Source organism: Synchiropus splendidus, chromosome 9, assembly GCF_027744825.2.
Source record: "Synchiropus splendidus isolate RoL2022-P1 chromosome 9, RoL_Sspl_1.0, whole genome shotgun sequence".
NCBI lineage: Eukaryota > Metazoa > Chordata > Actinopteri > Syngnathiformes > Callionymidae > Synchiropus > Synchiropus splendidus.
The window spans coordinates 20,701,826-20,719,398 of NC_071342.1; the positions used below are offsets into that span (position 1 = coordinate 20,701,826).

General features: G+C 43.9%; 1 protein-coding gene across 4 annotated transcripts in view; it reads right to left on the reverse strand.

The window, feature by feature from the left end:
• LOC128765279 (adhesion G protein-coupled receptor A1) overlaps positions 1–17,573 on the reverse strand; it is a 205,080-nt gene that overhangs the window by 164,750 nt on the left and 22,757 nt on the right. For all 4 annotated transcript variants that reach the window (XM_053875890.1, XM_053875889.1, XM_053875891.1 and 1 more), the window contains exon 3: positions 964–1,035. In XM_053875890.1, the coding sequence (XP_053731865.1) occupies positions 964–1,035 (72 nt within the window). The remainder of the gene's footprint in view (positions 1–963; positions 1,036–17,573) is intronic.

A 17,573-nucleotide genomic window follows, 5' to 3' on the forward strand; every position in this document is an offset into this window, starting at 1 on the left:
TGCATGCATTTGCACTGTGTGAATTCAGTTTCATTCATGCACATATTTTCGGGTCATCGATTCATCAAGCATAGTGTTGTCATATTTTTCTGCATATCTTTTTAACCGTACCACAAAAAACTAAGGTTATTCTGGAAGGACTTACTTCAATCGCCACTTACTGAAATGAGTCGTCTCGGCGTACCATCATCTCTGAGTGCGACTTGGCACAAAACATGTTTGTAAACTGAGGTTTGACTTCATTACAGGGGAAAAAAGGCAATGTTGCCCTGCAGGAGTTGATCTGAATGCTGCTCCTCGGTCCCAAGACAGACCTTTGTTCAGGGGCAGAGTACTGTGATAAAGCTTTAGAATGAAAGAGAGAAAGTGAACTGCGTCTGTCAGAGCACAGTGTGAATGGCAGTTATTGTTTTGGCGCGGTGACCAGAGATCATATCACGGCCATTTAATCCTGAAACAGACCAAAATCACAGCGTAGGCCGAGCCAGCACACATGATCACTGTGCTTTTCATCTTTATATAAAGTTTATAGATTGTACTGGTCAACCAAAAGACTCTCCAGTATAAACAAACACTTATTTTGTTTTCCACTCTGTGACTCACGTCATCACTCTGAAACCACCTCAGACACTTTTAGACTTCTCGGATAGTCAACTTGACTAAGAAGCCGACTGCGTCGGTGACGGGCAGCGACCTCGGCAGAGGGTCCTTGTCCTTGGAAACTGGAAGAGATAAAGCTAGGAGATGTTCCCCTTTTCAGCTGCTGGTCGTGCTTCACTTGGCAAAACACAAAACTGTTGTAAATCTAGCAGACTTACGAGACAGCTCCTGGTTAGGATGTGTCTTGTTGCATTAACATCGGGAGGAATTGTGCCGTCAGATTTGCTCAAACCGCATCAGAAGGCTGTTGGATTCTCTTTTTTTTTTTTTTTAAGCAGAATGACTCGACTCAGCGATACTTACAGTCTCTTCAGAGCCAGCAGACCACGGAAAGCCCAGGGCTCCACTGTGCTTATCAAATTATTCCTCAGATCCCTGGAGGAGACAGAAAGAAGACATGTAGTCAGACAACATTCAGGAAACAGCTTTTTTTTATATTCAAGTAATCCACTCTAGGTGAAGGACTTCAGGATTAACAAATTGTTTCGCAGCAAAACCCACTATTTCATTTCTTCTCAAACGTTTTCATCATTTATTTGCCGGAAACGGTCACTGTTGAAGTGGAGCCCAGCGATGGACTGCCGATATGTAACGTGTGTCAGCAGTTGAGATGCAGCAAGTCAAGAAAACAAGTGACAGGTGGCAGGAATAAGATACAGTTTTTTATCGACATCCAACTGCAACAAATGGGAGACAGTCAGAGGATAATCCTAAACTAAACTGACAGGAGTGGTCTGGTGCAAGCAGGGAAAAAAAAACCCTGATGGAGAACTGGAAGACAAAAGCATAATGGAGGGCTGTTACAACAGGAAAAAGAGATATTATGTGTCAAATCATTTTGTTTTTTTTATCATAGACAAGGGAAGATGTAAATAAACTACTACTCGCAGGATATTACCCTGGAATTTATTATTGGTTTTTTTAGTTTATTTTACCAGGAAAGGTCACCAAAAGTTCACTCTAAATAGCAGTATAACTGTGAATTATTAACCATAGATAAGCAAGTATTTAGTAAATTAATAGTTGATATGTCCCCCGTTCTAAAGTGTTTTTTTTTTTTTTTTTTAATTCAGGAAAAAAAACATTCTGCTGCTGTTGATCGGGACGGACCAACAGACACCAAGCAGTGTGGGGGTTTCCACCAGTCATTCAGCCAACAAATGTGAATATACTCCGATCATCAATAGAGGAGGAAACTGTGGAAAAAGTCCACCAGCTCTTCATGTGGGTGGCTCCCAACAGGATTTTATTGGGGCTGAGGTTATAACACAGAAGCGCAAAGACACCGACGCCTCTAAATAAATGAAAAAAAAGGCACCAATAAATGTTTTGGCCTTTTTCCACTGACCCCGTCCCATAAATGATCTGTCTCTGATCCGTCCCCCTGAGGCAGTGTCACCCTCCGACACAAGCAGTTCCAGCCTGTGAGAACAAACAGGATGGATCACATCCCAAAAGGTAGCTCTAAAACCATTTTTTAAATGTTAGAACCCTTTGACTCGGCCCACACTAGTTTATGTACTGTAGCACATCCGATAAGCATTGAGCGAATGACTTGGTTTTGTGGACGCAGGCTGTTTTTGGTCAAGTCTGTTCCATAAAATATGGTGAGGTGTGGAACAACTTAACAAAGAGTGGGAGTGGATTGTTTAAAACCGAAAACTCGATTCAGTCAGATGCTGTAAGTGGAGGAATGTAGAGCAGCGTGGACCTCTACTCTTAATTAAATAATACAAATATGAAACAACTGAACTCTGTTTTGCACATTTAAATACAAAAGAGGAGAGCAACAACTTAAACTTAGCGTCTGTGTTGTGCTTTTCCCAACGCAACATGCTGTTAAATATTCATGGGGCAGAAGCGAATCCGTGTATATTAAACTCACTGATTATTTTCTGCTGCAGCTGTGAAGTGTTGGGAATCAACACGCCAAAAGTTTAATCTGAGACCACGAAAAGTTGAGAGGATGCAGTGAGGAAAAAGATGTGGAATCTCTACTGTGATCGAGGAAATCGCGACTGGTGAGTCGACTGGTTAACACAGAGAGAGAAGCCTGACTGCAGGGTTGAGACTTTTCTTGGTTGGATTTGGAAGAGGACAAGCAAGAACAGTGCGACGTTGACTGAGTCTGATAATGTTCAGGAGGTGGGTTGTGACTTCCTTGCAGGCTGAAAGCGAAGACCGCGCACATGTGCACATCAACTCAGACTGCGTGAGGAATCAGATGACTTCCAGCCGGTGGCATGGATTATTCCATGGAGCGATAGATCTTACAGTCAGAGCAGAGATAACCATCGTAGGTTACCAGAAAGTGCTTCATCTAACAGGAGGCCAATAAGGAGGACAGAAGAAGGACTCCACATGTCGGAGGATTGGAGAAGGAGGAGTCTACCTTTTCCTCTCCAGTGTGCGGATTAATATTGCTGCAGTGTGACTCGCACTGACTCTTCACCTGCAGAATAGGATGATCTATTTCTACGTGATGTTGTGTAACTTGAGGTAACCGTGGAGAGATTTAGGGGAGAAGAAACTTGAGATCTGAAACTGACTCTTCTAACAAGCCCAAGCATCAGACTGGAACACCCTGGGGAAACCCATGCAGCCATGTGGAGAACATGAAGACCAAAGTCCCTGGTGGCTGCTGGGATTGAACTGGAAACTGTGGTGCTGTAACACTGCATCACCACCATGTTTTCAGCCATGAGGCAGTCAAAATAGATCCTCTACGGCATCTGACTTCCCAACATTTGAGCAGATCATATGAATCACAAATGCATGAGCCACTCACAATCTCCACCAGTCTCGTCAGGTTGGACTGAGAGCCTCAAACTGTGAAAGATTTAGGCTCAAACGAAAAAGGTGAGGATCAGGAAGGTTGCCTTCCTGGAGAAATGTCACCCTTCCACTTCGGCCTACACTCACCTCAATCACAAACCGGCTTTGATCACAGGCAACATGGAGAAGAATGGAAGAGAGTGGAGGTCGAGAGGTTGCCGCCAGCAACTCCTTTTATCCTGATCATTTTCACGCTTCAATTGCTCAAGATTCTGTGCTCAACAAGTCAAGTAGTCTAAGAACAAATTACGAAAAAGGAGCACTAACTGTCGGGCGTTCCATCAGAACATACAGTGGTACCTCGGTTCTCAACCACAATCCATTCCAGTAGGCCGTTCCAGAAGCAAATTGTTTGAAATCTGAATCGTTTTTTCCCATTACAATGAATGGAAAAAGGAATGATAGGTTCCGAGCCTTAAAACAGGCTTCTGTAGGAGTGAATGTAGAGTGTCTGCTGCAGGTGGCTGTTCCTCTATGTGTGTGGCCGCTGCATGTGGGAGGGGTTGCCGAGTGAGTGACGTCTCTCCAGAAGGGAAGAGGTGCCCGGTGCGTGTCCAGCTCTGAATGTGCGCTTCTGTGCAGTTTGGCTGTGACAAAGTCATAAACCAAGTCACGCTCTGTCCCAGACTCGCCTCATCCCTGTCCCAGCTCCAGCCCACAACAGGACATCAAACCCTGGAGTGGAGCTCCAGCACCTCCCCTGTGACTCTCTACCACGGTCCAGTGTGGAGACAGGAAAGGTTTTACACCTCAATATGAAGAAAAAACTGTCAGCAAATGTAGCTAACGGGACACGTCTGCATACAGAGGCTGCGTTGCACAATAACAAAGAGCATTGTGGGTCAGCTGATCGGTCTGTGCATGTTATGTTTTTTCCGGCTTCTTTTGGGGGCGTTCGAGTTCTGGATTTACGTTCGAAATCCAAAAAAAAAAAAAAAAAAAAAAAAAAGCGCGAAATTTTTGTTCGAACTCCGATTTGTTCGAATTCCAGGATGTTACAAAACCAAGGTGCCACTACACTTGAAACAGAACAGAACATTTTATAAAAGTAAGCCAGTACCAAACAAATTGTCTGTCCCTTCACCCAGGAAAGCACGTAGAAAAAACAAGTCCACTCATGGTCACCAAGCAGCAGCAGCTGCCGAAAAGGCAGTGAAGAAGAGTCTAAGTCAGTTGGTCACTCAGCCTCTCAAGATCACAAGGGAGCGACCAGTTTATCTCAGGATTATTTGAGTGTTTAACCAAACCATTAAAGGCCACCTGTCTAGTTCAGCGACTGACCTATGACGTGACGCTCCACAGCCATATTGTCATGGAGAGTCTGTGTATATATTAAGAGGACAAATAGAAATGTGATTACAGCCCGACACAAACTGTGCCTCTTTTCAGCTGCGCTCAGCTCCAGGCTCTAGTCCCCATTTGAATTTATGATACACACACCGACACATGATGGAGGCGGCCCGCGCGCCTTCGCCACTGTAGCTACAGCTGGAGCTGCTCAAATGAGACAAATGTTTAAACAATAAGCGCTTTACACTCGCCGACCCCGCTGCAGCGGAGCGCCGGAGCAGAGCTCGGTATAAACGCCGCCATTTGTGGTTAACGCTCGAAAAGCTACTGAAGTGGCTCCCAATTAATTTAAACGGCGCTGTATATCTTCTGCTGCCCACTTTCTCCCGAGCCACATGACCCCCAGGATGTCAGCCTGCTCACCATGTGACACTAATGGGCAGATTCCTCCCTGAATCCGGATGGTTACCACATCACACAGTCACAGGGATACAGAGGCGTGCACCCACAGATACACCGAGGAACCGAGGACCGACCACACGCACGCGCATGCACACACACGTGCACGCACACACGCACACGCAGCATCGTCTCTTCACAGAACTGCTTCCTCTGCGCATCTCAATATTGACACATTTATTCAAATAACATCAATGGCGTATGACTTCACTCTGAACAGGGTAAACAAGTGAGTAACTGGAAATGATTACAGTAATATTAGCCGCACCACGTCTATGATTGCTGTCTTTTTTTCATTTCCTATGAGAGGCTACCACAGCAACCGAGCTCAGCCACAATGTAAAGTTCTGCATTTACCGGTCAATCTATGTCACAACTCTCACCTCCGCTCACCAGCTTTGAGTGATGACCGAAAGGTCGAGACTGCAGACACAAGCAGCTGGAATGAGCAGGGAGTCTGGGCTCAGCCTCTGGGAGAGAGTCAGGGCCACAGATCCAGGAGAGGCTGCCGCTACTGCTGCCTATACAGAGCACCAGATGAGGCGGTTTGGACACCTGGTAAGGATGCCTCCTGGACGTCTAACTGTGTAGGTGGAGGAGGCCAGGGGCGGACCCAGGATACCTTGAATAGATCAATGAAATGATCCACTTTCACCTCATTTGTACGGAGATAGAGGTGGGCGATATGACAGTAAATCATGACATGAGGGGATCACATGGATTGGCTGCCATTCTTTCTCTCCACTCTACTGTAGAGCTCCAGTGTGTTGATGCGCTGATCTGTCCGTCAGTCAAAGCAGCGCTGCTGTGGTGCGCGGCGCTCCTCTTCCCACACACTCACAGCCAAGAAGCCGCTCACATGCGCAACTTCCAGCTGTTTTTAAATCTGATGCGCCTCTAACTTGACCAGACACTTTCACCACAGAACCATGGAGGGAGGGAGGGATCCTTGTTGGAGCCGCCACCAGGCCAAAGACTGTCTGCACCGAAGAGCTAACAGAGCTAACAGAGCTAACAGAACTAACGGCTAACGTCTCACTTCTCAGGTTTATTGATACTCATGGACTGTCACAGTTTGCTTTGTGGTTTAATAGTTGGCGAAAAACTAAACGCAAATAACAGCAAAATAAATATGCTCCAAAAATATAAATATACAAAATATAAAGAGAGAAACAATAATTGCTTTTATGAAGCACGTTCAGGCAAAACTACAATGAAATCATGCAAAAGAGAAATGATAAAATTGAAACAGCTATTTAAAGGGTATAAATAAATATTTAAAGTAAGCTATTTAAAGTAAATGAATAAATCATGTTATACTTTGCCATATTGCCCGCCCCTTTCTGGACACATTTGACACATTTTCTGCACATTTGTTTATGCAAATAGTCTGGAAAAATAACAACCGAGTGTCAGTAGCTACAGTTTTTGACAAATGAATAGGGATTTTCTATAGCACTTTAAGCACCAGTGTGCTTTGGCCCTTGTTCCTCTGGTGGTGTGCCCCAGGATTCTTTCAATGAACCATGGGTGCGGTGGCTAAAAAAAATGTTGAAAAACACTGGAATAGATTATATCACCCAGCTAGCCTGGGAACACTGCAGAATCATCCAGAGGAGGTGGTGAAAGTGGCCAGGGAGAGGAGTCTCACACCGGCAACTGGGATTTGGATAAGAAAACGGACGCTCCACCTTCACCACGATGGATAATCCTCCCTCATCACAGTCATCCTGAATCTCAAAGAATCTCTGCTTCCTCAATCTCCAAGACTCTTCACCTAACACGCTCTTCACCACTGGCTGCACTCTCTTCTTCACCTCCCTTGGGTTTGATCTATTTCTCTGCATTCCTGATGTAAGGCTCATCGCCACTTGGATCCATGCGTCAGTCCACCATATCCTGCACAACATACATTGATGCCTTTAGTTATTACGGCCACTATCTGCAGAACATGCAGTATATCTGAGGACTGCGAAATGTGTTGAACTTAAGCCTCTTTTTATCTTAGTTTAACACAGTTGAATCTCTCCATTTTCTCTGGTAGTTCCCCACGAAGAGCAGACCAACCTGGCACACCATCTGCGGCTGTGAATGGGTGGCACTCTGGTGGCGTATATCTTAGCATCCACCTGCACACTCTGGCCCAGATCTGGGTCTGCACCATCAAAGCGCTTCCCCATGACACCGCCAGTCAGCCCCTCAAATTTCTGTTATCAACCGAGCTCTTCTGCTGTATTCAAACGCTGATATACACAGGGTAACAGCCTCCATCAACAAGAAAAAAGAAAAAGTCAGGCATCATTCTCCACAGAAAGGACACCAACTCGCAGTAAAGAAAACACAAGTTTCATATTTTCCTCAGCTACTTCAATGTGTCAGGGATTGCAGCATAAAATGCCTCCTCTCCCATTTCAGCAGGATGTTAAATCTGACATTATTTTATCTAATGGGGCACAAAATCTCTTGCTGCACCGCTGGTTATCTGAAACAATCTCTGAGAATATTGTCACAGAAAACAAGACCATGAGAAAAACAAGAGGGAATCAAAACAAGGGTGTCTTTCTTCTCGCCGCGGAGCTCAGAGCCGCCTGATAACTCCTGTAACTACCAGTGACCGCTTCCAAAATAGTTACGTGATCCTCCCTTCATGAAAGACTTTCATTAAAGCCACTTGAAGTCATAATTCCTGACAATGACTCAGATAACTGTGGAAGAGAATTTATGAACTTCTTTCTTTTCCAGTCAGTAATTTGGCAGTCGCTGTTGGGACTGCATTAATGGGAGTGAAAAGCGTGGAGTAATGTGTGTTCTTGTCCGTGTTTCTTCCTTCCTGTGAGCTCATTACTTTCTATGAATGTAATGTATATTGGTGCAACACCGATGTCCATGTGGCATCTGTTTATTAAATCCATTTATTCACAGTTTAAATATTCATGGATGAGTTGGCAGACATGTTTGCTTCACACACAGTGTGTATCACACCATTAAGTGGGAACCAGACCAGAGAGTCTAGTCTAGTGCTGACTGTGTGAACAGAGCAACAATAAATACAACAATAAATGTCTATATTCAACATACATCTGTTTTGGAAGCATGGCATATGAAGGAAACCTGAACCAAAAGAGTCAGAAACACAATTTCTCCTCTCCTCTCCTCAACGCCTTGTTTTGCTTCAGTAGTAGACCACACATATGAAGCATTGTTACGATGGCAGGAGACAATGGTATTGGAGTGGATGGACTCTTCCATTGGGGGTATTCAACTCGCAGCTATTTTCAAATGGGGATTAGAGTGTGGGTGGGGGATTGGGGTGCACAGAGTCCTTTTCACAACTACAATTAAGATGGTAGCACATGGTAGATATGGCACCTTTTGTGGCTCAAGAAGTCACCATGACTATAGTTCCGGATCATTTGAGATAACATATAGACACAACTGGTTATACAGAGCGAAATAAACGCCACTCCATGGAGTGACTTTGATCCCAACCTCTGTCTTTCTTATACGTGAAGCGCTGCCCACGGCATCATCAATAGCTGCTGAAGGCCTTATATAAAAGCACAATGCGTCATACAGCGTGCACAACTGACTTCTATGTGACTCTGAAACTAATACGTCTTTGCCTGGATTTTTCTTTCCTCAGAAAGTAGCCACGAGTGTCGAAACATTAAGCTCCGGTTCCAGCCACTGGTTTCACTGTAGAGCACCTCCAGCAAGTCAAACTGCTGATGCGGAGGGATACAAAACCATGGCGGTGAACATAATGGCAGCACCTTCAGGCATGAAATCAGATGTATTGGCTTTAACAAGAAGGAAGGCGAATAAATTGATAAAACTGCGGAACTTTACAAGCTCTGTCACAAAGGTCAAGCACAGTGGCATCTCAAACGTCACCGCCCGCAGCAGTCAGCGCCTCACACTCAGGGAGCCAAGAAGTTACGACACTACATGCTAGTATCTTAACTTCTAAGTTCCCACAACATTAATGTCACTTTAAATCCTGTAGTAGATGGCTTAAGCCTGTCACATTGTATCAAATCGTGTTGGCTGAATATCACGATAGGTATCGTATTGTGAGCGGAATATCGTGTATCGTATCGTGAGTCTGGGAATTGCTAAAGCACTGATTCATTTTGTGTTTTACTCCTGGTACAAGCATCGTCCTCTTCTGGATAAAGCACCGCATTATCAGCAAATTTCTGCTTCCTTGTGTTTTGTCTTGTGCATCTCACACGGTATGCATGTGGCATTTGACCGCTGCTTTATTTCTTTTTTTTCTCTTCTTTTTGGTATTAGATCTCCAGCCATGGCTCCATCTCCGGTTGGTTACGGACTGGCGATGACTTCCCTATGTTTCCACTCTGGGATTCATCTGCTGAAACCTGACTGACACGGTCTGACAAGTCCCATGAACTATTTGAATTGCAAATTTTCTAGTTTCATCTAGTCCACAAGAACCACACTAAGTCCTGACCCAGCGTGGAGATAGCAGCTGCATCAGGCTCTGAGCGAGAAGAAGCTGAAAAATTAAAAGTCAAGCGTTCATATTCGGAGCTGTAACAATTCCCACAGCATTTACAGTGTGCACTGCTGCCAGAGCCGGGTCAGGAGAACTGTTTTTGCTGTCAGAGCATCACCACTCTACTTTGAAACAGTTAAAAAGCTGAACATGTCCAAGAAAGCAAAATTGCGCGGCTAACAGCGTCCCCTCTCTCCCAGTGGCCTTTTAGCTCCAGGCAGCAGCAAACCAGCGCGGTGAGGAGTCAGCAGTGTCAAGCGCATTGAATTCTCCACTGCTTTTCTGGGCTGTTCGAGCTTCTTTCAGCATTTCACTTTAAATAACGGCAGACTTTGTCAGCCATCTTGATCGCCCTCTTCTTCCTCACACACCACACATCCATCAATCATTGGTTGTCTCCATCTCATCCTTTTCGTTCACCATCTCCAGCATTCACCCTTATTATACAATAATAACAACAACAACAATAATAATAAGCCATTGTGCTCTTCAAAATTCACCTTGAAGCCAATGTGCCCATTACATAAACGCTATTACAGAACCATGACAAAGTTGCCCAAGCAAAACCTTGCAGAGTGAGATCCTTTCCCTTATTTCAAGAGAAAAGAATGGAGCAAAGAGAGTATACAGGCTTAGGTAAGGGCACCATGACTCAGCCCGCAGGCACAATAGTCAAATAAAAAAATATAAAGATGAGACCCTGAACTGCAGAAAAGAAGCTTTCTTTGTAAAGCTGAGCAAATGTGTCCAAAATTGGAAGTCATTATTCAGTGAGTTTCCTGATGCCGGAGACTTCCAGGAAAGTTTTAATGGAGACTTAATATGAGAGCATGTATGTTAATGCAGACAGTATGATAAGAAAACGTAGGGGTTTAGAGGAATCCAATCGGATTTTGCAAACTCTGGGAGTGACATTAAAACCGCCGTCCATAGCGTGGGTTGACAATCTATAGGTAAGGATTGGTATTATATCGTTTATTGGAACTTGAAATGCAGCACAGCATGGAGCAACAGCCCCATTCACGGCGCACTAAATGTTACTCTTCTCTGTGGCACGAGATTCCTTTCTCAGTCTTCAAAACCATTATCCCCCTCTGGGAAACATTTCCCCTGTGTGGGCAGGAAGCAGTACATCACGCTGACGCTTTGACTCCAGGGCCATCCTCGATTCTAGAAAGCATCACCAAGCTACGAGCATTTTGCCAACAACCTGACCTACATTTTTATCAAAGAACATGTCAGATAGAAATAGTTGCAATGACGATATGACTTCGGATGAATGGTAAAATATTGAATTATTATACTGATCCTAGTTCACATTTTACACCATATTCCAACTGTAGTTTTGGGGTGTTCAACATTTTAACATGTATTATAACTAGCTCCATCGCACTTTGCCGTCCTTTACACTTTGGAGCACATTTATTTAATTCCACATTTAGTTTTAAGACAATTATTAAAAAATGCGGTGAACCTTGATGCTTTACTAGTGTACTGTAAAGAAAGGTTTGAAGAAAAACATCATGTTAGCAGTTCCCTCTGCCATGCAGCCTGCTTACAAGTGCCTTCTCATGTTGGTTCCGCTTAAACTAGTCTGAACGCAGGCTGGTTTGATAAAGCACAGAAGTTCTGAGACTCCCGACCAGCACCGGTTCAAGAACCAGAACCGTGTCAGTGTGAAAAGCCTCTGAAAGATTGTTTCACTCAGATCACAACAGACCATGTGTTGTACTTTTCATTTCTCCATGAGATGCATGTGTCTTCCAGGATTCCTGAACTGGACCACAAACATGTGAACAAAAGGAAGAGATATTTTATCAAAATCTCTAGAAGACAACAAGGCCTCTACTCCTTTATCGTATCATGAGAACAATAAATATGAAGGGTTATGCACTATATGGTTCACAATACAACACATCCTCATTCGCGCCGACCCAAAAAGTTCTGCTTCAAAAACACATTTATAATATGTCTACATTTGATCCGGAGATCCTACCGTTCCAGCTAACATTCTGCAGGACTCACGGAAAATAGACATCACTTCAAAGATGAAGTGGTCTCCCCCTTTTAATCAAGTGGGATCGACTCCAATGGGTCAATAGCAGAACCCATTTTATGGGTAAGACCTCTGACCTTAGCCTGAATGAGGTCAGATGGCTTTATAGTGGCGTGGTGACGTCTTCCCTGTCACACTTTGCAGCCAGAGGGAGCTGCTCTTCAGACATTTGCCAAGCCATCAATCACCTCCCAAGGAGACGTGTCAGGGAGAACGGCTTCCGCCTCTGCGGGGATGTCAGCAAAGTTTCGGAACGACCGCTCGCAGCACCTCTGACATTGTGAGACTTGCTGATGCCTCTTTGAATTCAGACGTCGTCTCCGTCCCCTCAGTTTGACCAAAAATCCCCGAGAGCAGTGAAAGCACGCTGCGATGAAAGACGAGCCTGCGACAATAAAGATTTTCAGTCCAGGAGGAGGAAGATTGCTTCGACGTCAGAGTTAAGTGGAAACAAGTGTTGAAGGAGAGATAACCGCTGCATAATGACGACACAAACTGACAGTCATTACGTCCACAACATAGGAGCTATTTTATTAAACACAGATTACAGTCACACGGGCTTGTTCAGAGTTTAAAGTCCATGTTTGCGGTTATCCGCTTTCAAATGTATCTCATCCTATGAAATACTTGGAATTAAATAAGCTGTGGGTGTCTTCCTCATCGCCGCACGAGCGCTACCTGAGCATCAACCTGGAATGAAGCTTATAATCCAACCCATTTAAATGAGGTGCCAGAGTTTGTGGAAAAAAAACTTGGCAACTAAGATGTGATCTCCTGGGGATGCTTCCGCAGCCCTCACCAAGAACCGAATCTTTAAGTCATCGCTTGTGAACATTATGTTGCAGATGGAGAAATGGAAAAAGATGATGTGTCTGCTGCTATTCAAGAGGAAAATGCCGGCGCTGCAGGAACGGAGGGACAGCTGCGATACAAACGTGCCTGTATTTTGGGAGAAGACGGCGCTTCCAAGTGTTTGAAAAGTGCGACAAAGGTAGTCCTTATCTGAAAAAGTTTGGGCTCCATGATAATGTGGAGTAGGGCAGTGATTCTTAACCATGAGACTGAGGCCCATGAGCACGAGCGCCCCCTAGAGGGCCACTTAAAGTTTTTTGTTTCACACCTCTGGGCCGTGAGGACGGTGAGACGCTCAGTTTAAACACACTTGCCACATATTCATTAAAACAATTTGACAGCTGCTGTGTGATAGTTACCAACAATGGAGAAGTTCTCGAAAAGAAAAAAAATGATGAAGTGATGACGCCCCAACAGTAAAAACTGCTCATGAAAGCACCTGTTTTTTAAATGAATTAGAACATTTTATGGTGATACTTTCACCTTACTTATCTTCTTTTTTGTTTATTTATGAAATAAAAGTATGATGTTTAGACGTTTTATTATACTCTGAATTTTATTCATGATGTACAGTTTTTCCAATTTTCTCAACTGTTTGCATCGAGTGTATTTTTTCCCCCTTTTCCCCATTTTCTTCAGTAAATTTGATGGACATGACTTGCACCTGGTTCTGCTGCTGGTTGGACTTTTCCATGACTAATGTATTTGCGCCGATCGTAAGGTTTCATGTCATTTCACGAGGTTTTGGCTTGTTTACATGCAGATGACTAACAAACCCACGGCTACTTTGGCCTGGAAAGATCCTTTATATTAGTCAATGGAAGTGTATGTTTGAGCACTACATCCTCCACAACAGCAGTGGACGATGGAGGTTGAGGACAACCGACAGCAATCATCGTAATATGCGGCTGTCAACTCATTTATTATGCTCTCAAATTTACTTGAAATACTGCTGTGTACAAACAGTTTCTTATCCTTTTGTTAAATGCATGCTTGCGCTCAAATCTTTAAATGTGTTTGCAAGGTTACAACAGCTTTGTTTAGCCTTCTACTGGCTGAAGAAAGGTGTGTATTCAACACACCTCAGTTTTTTCTGCTTTTCTATTTTTCTCTGTAAATATCTCTTCTCCTATTTCCTATTGAAAATCGCTATAGAGTCACCATGGGCTGGAAACAAATTTCCTGTATGTTAAACATAGTTGGCAAATAAAGCTGATCCTGATTCCTGAAAGTGGTAACTTGCTAAAGGTTCAGTGTCAAGCATCTGGTCTGTTGCACTGCACAGTGGAGGGTCAAAAGACATCCACTGTTGTGACATGGAAATTCAAAATGTCGCAACTGTTAAGTCAGTGCTTAAACTAAGCAGCTGCAGATTAAACTAAGATCATGTTTGCCATGAGTTATCACCATAATAAGACCCTGCATAAGGATGTTTATCATCACCTGACTCACATACAGCACAGCGACTTGGGCGTCACCGGTGCCGAGTGACCATCCATCGGTCAGTGTCAGCACACAGTGTACAGAAAGAGACACGCGTTGAGTGCGGAAAGTTGCTCTAAAACACGTCAGAAGAAGCCGACTCTCGCACATATGAAAGTCCTCAGCATAAACATCAGAATCAGATTAATTGGTTTCCAAGCTAGCGCGGAATTCAGCGCTGGATTCATTACAGTTTCTCGCTGAGAGATGCACTTTGACTTGGATTCTGCAGCGTTGCCAAATACTTCTCCAAAGACAGCAACTCAAGCCTGATGGAGAAGTCGCTTAACAACATCATGCTCCACTTCTTCGCGGGATTGTGTCAGCCCTTTTGCATCGTGTTGCTTTTTGTGATCGCGCTTGTATTGTCGTGTCCTCTGTCACGCCCAGAACAGCAGAGGACAGTAGGTATTTCTGTGATTTATCCGTCTTGTTAATGTTCAGCTAAGAATCAGAACTGCTCATGGGCAGCTTTACGATGGCAGAACTGTCTGACTGAACAGTTGAAGATCATTTTAAATGTCTGTTGTGGACTGTTATGACGTGACTCGACGTAAGAGATGACCCTCAGATGACAGTGTTGACTCAGTGTTACAGAAAGGTGCAGTAGAAACGTGTTGTGACAATGACTTCCAATAGTTTATTCCAACACTAAAAATTCTTTTTATCTCCCCAAACAAATAATGCCAAATAAATAAAAAAATCCACACTTTAAATAAGTTTTCTTAACATGAAAACCTTCTAGTGATGTGATGTGCAACAGTTTTCCCCTTAGGTCAGTTCTATCTTCATCCATCCATGAACCCCACTGGTTGTCTTCCTATTCTTCCATCTCCAATGTTCTTGGTCTAAAACTGACTCACCTCCCTCTAACTTTGTCTCCAAACTTCTCCATGAGTCTGATGTGTCCAGCCCACATTATCATCTCCACATCCCTTGAACTCAAAATACCCAACATCTAGTCAAAAGATAAATCGAGGATGGGTTCGTGAGAATTAGTGTTATATGTGATATTTTACAAATAAGTGACAAATTAAAGAGCCACAGACAAACATGCAGAATGGAATTATCATTGTTCAACTATTAAGTTGCTTCTGTTGAATTGGTACCAAACAAACTCTTCAGTGTCAGAGTTCAGATGCCAAACCATTATATAAAACTCGCCTGAATTGAGGGTAAGTCCGTTTGTTTATATTGCATATTTTTGTACTGTTGACCATTCTTGAGAGAGTAGTACACCCAGTCCATCTTCCCCTTTATTTCTACATGACCTTTTACTGTTGAAGAACTGATGTTCGACTCTAACTCGACAGCAACAGACCTTTCACCCAAGCACGAGTCATCGCTTCCTAAATCCAATAAGTCCTCCATGAACATGATGCTGCTCTTCTGCCTCAAAAACTGCTCAAACGTTTGCTGAGTTATGAGGAGACTTCTTCAGCTTCCAGGCACCTAGTTGTGCTTGCTTACAGAGCTGGGGCCTCCAGCAATGCCACAAGATGACGGCGGTGTTTGACCCAGTTCATGAGGGCCGAGCGTCGGACACATCTGCATCAAGATATCATTCACAGTAAAATTGTATTGAGTGTTTTGTTATACACAGAATGAAAACAATAATGACCCTTTTAAGGTCACTGTCACAGTAAATCAAATTGTTAAGCGACAAGAACATCTATTAATGTTCTGTTTTTTTTAAGGGTTGGTCATGATCTCTGTTCAGGTTCTGCAATACTCATCATCAAACCTCAGTTCAGTGACTGCTTTTCCACCTTTCTATTTCTTCACAGTTTGCAGGTGAATAAAATGCTAATGTCTCTGTGGAGATGATTTTAAAGAATGAACATCCTGTTGTTAACTGCCTCTATACTCTGTTGGTTGACTCAGACTGAGAGCAGAAATAGATTTCCGACGTTGCCATTTAAACCCTCAATTTGCTTCTGTATTCGCCTGCTTTCATCGCACAAACTAGTTCTGTTGTGCTACTCGGGCTGCTCTGAGAACTGCAGTTTCACGCTCAAACTTTTATCAGGAAAATCCGCTGCTCCCCGTGTGTCAGGATGATGCGGCGGAATTGTTATTGTTGTTGGCAGGTTGGAGGGAAAACAATACACAAAAATATGTGGTGTCATATGAGAGAACTGTTTCCTAAAATCACGCCGCGTCTTTCCATCCATCCGTACTATGGATGACTAAAAAAAAGTGTGTCAGCTTTACACACACTTCACAGGAGTTCAGTGATGGAGGCGTTCTGTGGTGAGAACTCATGATAAAACAGAGTTTCAATGTCCTCACCAGAGAACACTGACAGGCTTTGTTCCGTGGCGCTGCTCCCGTGGGACCCAGTTTGGCTGATGGTAATAGCTTCGGACCATATGGGAAGATTTAGGCCAACATACAGGGATCCACCATTAGAGGGGGCAAACTGCAGATACGATAAAAGCTACCTCCTGAGGGAATGATCGGTTTTACCCTCCACTTGAATTCATAACTGAGCTCTGGACGTGTACTTGAAAGGGGAGATCAAAACACTTATTTACACGACGAAAAATACAAAGCATTTTCACTCACACCTCTCATTTGAAAAGCAGTTTTCTTTCGCAGGGTGTCCGGACCCTCCACGAGATATAGGATGAGATGGTTTCTAGGGATAAACCCTGGTTTCCACCAGAGGAACTGACTTCAAGTGACAGTTGGTCAAAGGGCAACACCAGATTATGCCAGTTTTAGGAAACATCCACTGCCAACTGTTTGACATTCTCTGTCACAGTTACAGCCTCTCGTGGTCACGGAAAATAAGCCACGCCACCAGTCTTTTAGCTAGGAGGGCATCTGGGCGTCTGCAAAACAACACCGTACCTTGGCCACCAGATGCTGCCACATACCAGCGTAATCTGGCGGCCAAGGTACAGTCAAGAATCGGGCGTCCATGTGCGTGTTTTGTCGACGCCCAGACGCCCTCCTAGCTAAAAGCTTGCACGCCACTGAGAAGAGGCGACCCACTGATGTCGATGTTTCTTGGAAAATCTGCCTTATTTTCAAGGAAAACAAATGTTTTTCTTTATTATTCTACATCCCCTTCTGTTCAAGGTGAGAGGACGGAGATCCCATAAAGGGTTCTGGCTTGCTGCAGAGGAGACAGCTCATAAATACATGTATCACACAGTCTCACTGGAAACACCATCATTGATCAGAATGGGTATGTAACAGCTACACTGTAGACCTGGAAACTGGGCTCAAGAAACATGCCTTTCCATTCTCTGCACTCCATTCTGACTTTAAATCACAGAATATTTCGAGGAGATAAGATTATTACAGTCACTCATGAGCCATATAACATGATATGGCAGGAGAAAGTGGGAGCCTAAGCCATGAGTGTGATACATGGATGAAAGATTTGATGCTGATCCTATTGCATATTTG